The sequence below is a fragment of the Mandrillus leucophaeus genome, unplaced genomic scaffold (assembly GCF_000951045.1).
Source record: "Mandrillus leucophaeus isolate KB7577 unplaced genomic scaffold, Mleu.le_1.0 Scaffold681, whole genome shotgun sequence".
In the NCBI taxonomy this organism is placed as follows: Eukaryota; Metazoa; Chordata; class Mammalia; order Primates; family Cercopithecidae; genus Mandrillus; species Mandrillus leucophaeus.
This window is the reverse complement of record NW_012107375.1, coordinates 1,000,238-1,004,748: the sequence shown is the minus strand read 5'-3', so window position 1 is coordinate 1,004,748 and position 4,511 is coordinate 1,000,238. Positions and strand designations below refer to the sequence as shown.

Genomic DNA, 4,511 nt, shown 5'->3' with positions numbered 1-4,511 from the left:
TTTTAAGTAGAGACAGAGTTTTGCTATGTTGACCACGCTGGTCTCGAACTCCTGGCCTCCAGTGATCCGCTCACCTCAGTCTTCCAAAGTGCTGGGATTACAGGCATGAGCCACTGCGCCCGGCCCCTAGCCAGGTTTTAATTTGCTTCGGGACACAGTGTACTTTGAGATGGCATCAAACCAGCCACACAGATTGACCTTGAGGTTTTTTCTTTCCTATCCCCCAACATCATGAGGTGGCTGGTATTGCGCCCAATCTAATGAGAAGTGCCCCATCAGTTTCAGGTCAGATCTGCAGAAACATAGAAGAAGAGGAAGCTGACTGACAGGGGTGGGATGTCCCTCCCAGTTACGCTCAATTTCCCCCAGGCTCAGTGAGTGGGATTCACTGAGGCTGCCTGCCTCTGCTCAGGCAGCACAGAGGGTGGGAGCAGCAAAACCCGCCAAGGAGGAAGCTTTCATGCTAAGTGGGGTGAGGTAGGGTATGACCAAAGGAAAGGAAGGACAGCCAGCTCTCCCAAGTCACCCTTCCTACCATGCCATCACAGGGCTCCAAGTGGCCCTCACTAGAACACTAAAGCTTTAAGATGCAAAGAAAGAACCAAAATGATAAACGAGGCCCATTTCAGGCCTTGTTCCCACATGGTGGCTGTTCAAACTGGGCTTAACTGGCAAGCACCACAGCAGCCCTGGGCTCCCCGCTGGCATACCTTTGCGAGGACAAATCGGTCGTTGTCTGGATTCTCTGGATCTGACTGCTTGTACCTCATGATGTAGAAGAACAGCACAGACATGATCTCGGCAGAACTGCTACAGGATGTAGGGTGGCTGAAAGACAGACACGACACTGGTCATTTCTCACAGCAACTGACTTCCTAACACGTGATCTTGGCACATGGTCTCCTCATAGAAGCAGTCATTTCTCCCAGACCGGGAAGAATCCAACCAAGGGTAAGGAACGCAGGGCTCACGGGCTGGAAGGGTGCTTTAAAGCCCAGTAACCTCACCACCCCTCCCCGTGCGCACAGCGAGGCCAGCTCCTAACAGCAGAGCACTGTGGACTCAGGGCAAGTTTCCTTCATGCCTCTGACGTGAGTATTCTTTCACACGCTTAAATTCATTTGTGGCATTTCCACATGCCGAGGAACTTTCAGGAGCATTGCTAACCAGAAATGCCATGAAGATCCCATTCTACTTTCTACAATGAATTTCTTTTAGGAAGTGAATGGTGACATACTGAGAAATTTGTCATGGTAGAGTAACTGAGGACCTTTCTGAGTGTTGGCAAAGTGACTGCTGCTCTTAGAAAGCGCCTGCATGTGAGTCCAGCCAGGTCCTAATTAATTAAAAAGGGGGAGGGGACAAGACACAGCAGGGGAGAAAACCAACTCTCTGGAGCTCTGCCCAGCTGTAAGTAAAAAAAGATGTTAGGCCTAGCTCATATTAATAATCTCTCATTTCAAATTTCACTAAGAAAGTCCCCATTAAGAAAATGGGGACTTAGGCTGGGCACGGTGGCTCATGCCTGTAATCCCAGCACCTTGGGAGGTCGAGGCGGGCGGATCACCTGAGGTCGGGAGTTCGAGACCAGCCTGACCAACATGGAGAAACCCCATCTCTACTAAAAAAAAAAAAAAAAAAAGTGTGGTGGCCCATGCCTGTAATACCAGCTACTTGGGAGGCTGAGGCAGGAGAATCACTTGAACCCGGGAGGCAGAGGTTGCGGTGAACCGAGATCACGCCATTGCACTCCAGCCTGGGCAACGAGAGCAAAATTCCATCTCGGAAAAAAAAAAAGAAAAAGAAAAAGAAAAAGAAAATGGGACTAAAATCTCTTGCTTTGCAAACATCCTCTAAGTGGATGATTTAGATTTAAAAGTCACACAGATCCCTCGAGAAAATGCAGCCATCTGTTACTAATTTTGAAAGTGAAGGGAACAAAATGAACATGTACAAAAAATTCAGACAATATATGGTTCTTAACTGCATCCACACTGTCCTTTTACTATCTAGCTCAGGCTCTGGAGCAAGATTTTATTTACTTATTTTTTGAGACACAGTCTCACTCTGCTGCTCAGGCTGGAGTACAGTGGTGCTATCTCGGCTCACTGCAACCTCCGCCTTCTGCGTTCAAGTGATTCTCCTGCCTCAGCCTCCCAAGTATCTGGAATTACAGACGTGCACCACCACGCCCGGCTGATTTTTGCGTTTTTAGTAGAAACAGGGTTTTACCATGTTGGCTAGGCTGGTCTCAAACTCCTGACCTCAGGTGATCCACCCCACCTTAACCTCCCAAAGTGCTGGGATTACAGGCATGAGCCACCGCACCCGGCCAACAAGATTTAAAAAGACATATTGTACTAAGCATTTTCTCTAACCGCAATGGGATGAGGTTAGAAATCAATAATAGATGGAAAACTGGAAAATTCACAAATTTGTGAAAATTAAGCAACACACTCTCACACAACCAAAGAGCAATGGCGAAATAAATAAAGGGCATCCACATTGGAGAAGAGGAAGTCAAACTAGTGCTGTAACACTGATGATACAATCAGACAGCTAGAAAACCCTAGGCCAGGCGCAGTTGGCTCACGTCTGTAATTCCAGCACTTTGGGAGGCCGAGATGGGCGGACCACCTGAGGTTAGGAGTTCAAGACCAGCCTGGCCATGGTCTGGTGAAACCCCGTCTCTATTAAAAATACAAAAATTAGCTGGGTGCGGTGGCGCACACCTGTAGTCGCAGCTACTCGGGTAAGGCAGGAGAATTGCTTGAACCTGGGAGGGGGAGGTTGCAGCGAGCTGAGATCATGCCACTGCACTTCAGTCTGGGTGACAGAAGCTCCATCAAAAACAAACAAAATCCTAAAGACTCATCCAAAAGACTCTTAAATCTGATAGACAAATTCAGTAGTCTCAGGTCACAAAATAAATGTACACAGATCGGTAGCACTAGACCAACAACAATCAAGCTTGAGAATCAAATCAAGAACTCAATCCCTTTCACAACAGCTGTAAACAACAACAACAACAAAACCCACCCTAGGAATATACTTAACCAAGGAGGTGAAAGGTACCTACAAGAAAAACTACAAAACACAGCTGAAAGACATCACAGATGACACAAACAGAAACATATCTCACGCTCATGGATAGGAAGAACCAGTATTGTGAAAATGGCAATACTGCCCAAAGCTATCTACAGACTCAATGCAATTCCCATCAAAATACACCATCGGGCTGGACGCAGTGGCTCACGCCTGTAATCCCAGCACTTTGGGAAGCTGAGGCGGGTGGATCACAAGGTCAAGAGATCGAGACCAGCCTGGCCAACATTGTGAAACCCCATCTCTACTAAAAATACAAAAATAAGCTGGGAGTGGTGGCATGTGCCTGTAGTTGCAGCTACTCGGGAGGCTAAGGCAGGAGAATCCCCTGAACCCAGGCAGCAGAGGTTGCAATGAGCCAAGATTTTGCCACTGCACTCCAGGCTGGGCGACAGAGCAAGACTCCATCTCAAGACGAAAACAAAACAAAACAAAACAAAAAACAACAACAACAAAAAAAACAAGACAAAAAACCGAAATATAGTAGATCTACCATCTATCTACCATCCAATCCAGAAATTCCACTACTGGCTATCTACCCAAAGGAAAAAAGTCATTATATGAAAAAGGTACATGCACACACGTTTATAGGCAGCACAATTCACAACTGCAAAGATAAGGAACCAACCTAAGTGCCCATCAACCAATGAGTGGATAAAGAATGTGGTGCATATACAACATGGATACTACTCAGATATGAAAAACAATGTATTCTGCAGCAACTTGGGTGGAGCTGGAGGCCATTATTTTAAGTGAAGTAACTCAGGAATAGAAAACCAAATACTGTATGTTTTCACTTGTAAGTGGAGCTAAGCTCTGGAGTGATATAATGGACTTTGGGGAGGAGAGTAAAGGGGGAGGGTAGGAAGGAAGTGAGGAATAAAAGACTACATGTTGGGAACAGTGTACACTGCTTGGGTGATGGGTACATTAAAATCTCACAATTCACCAATATAGAAGTTATTCACATAATCAAAAACCACGTATACCCCTAAAAGTACTAAAATCAAAAAAAGAAAATGAGAGGCTGGGTGCGGTGGCTCATGCCTCTAATCCCAGCACTTTGGGAGGCCGAGGTGGATGGATCACCTGAGATTGGGAGTTCGAGACCAGCCTGACCAACATGGAGAAACCCCGTTTCTACTAAAAATACAAAATTAGCTGGGCGTGGAGGTGCATGCGTGTAATCCCAGCTACTCAGGAGGCTGAGGCAGGAGAATTGCTTGAACCTGGGAGGCAGAGGTTGCGGTGAGCCTAGATCGCGCCATTACACTCCAGCCTGGGCAACAAAAGCAAAACTCCGTTTCAAAAAAAAAAAAAAAAGAAAAGAAAAATCCTTTAGGGACAAATGAAAACAGAAGCACAAAATACCAAAACCTATGGGATGCAGTAAAAGCAGTGCCAAG

General features: G+C 46.3%; 1 protein-coding gene across 2 annotated transcripts in view; it reads right to left on the bottom strand.

Annotated features, from left to right (window-relative positions):
• Positions 1-4,511, bottom strand: part of TKTL1 (transketolase-like 1) — a 33,059-nt gene that overhangs the window by 23,944 nt on the left and 4,604 nt on the right. Inside the window, exon 2 of one of the 2 annotated variants that reach the window (XM_012002291.1) lies at positions 711-828. In XM_012002291.1, coding sequence (XP_011857681.1) covers positions 711-828 — 118 coding nt within the window. The remainder of the gene's footprint in view (positions 1-710; positions 829-4,511) is intronic. The other variant, XM_012002292.1, reaches the window with a different exon arrangement.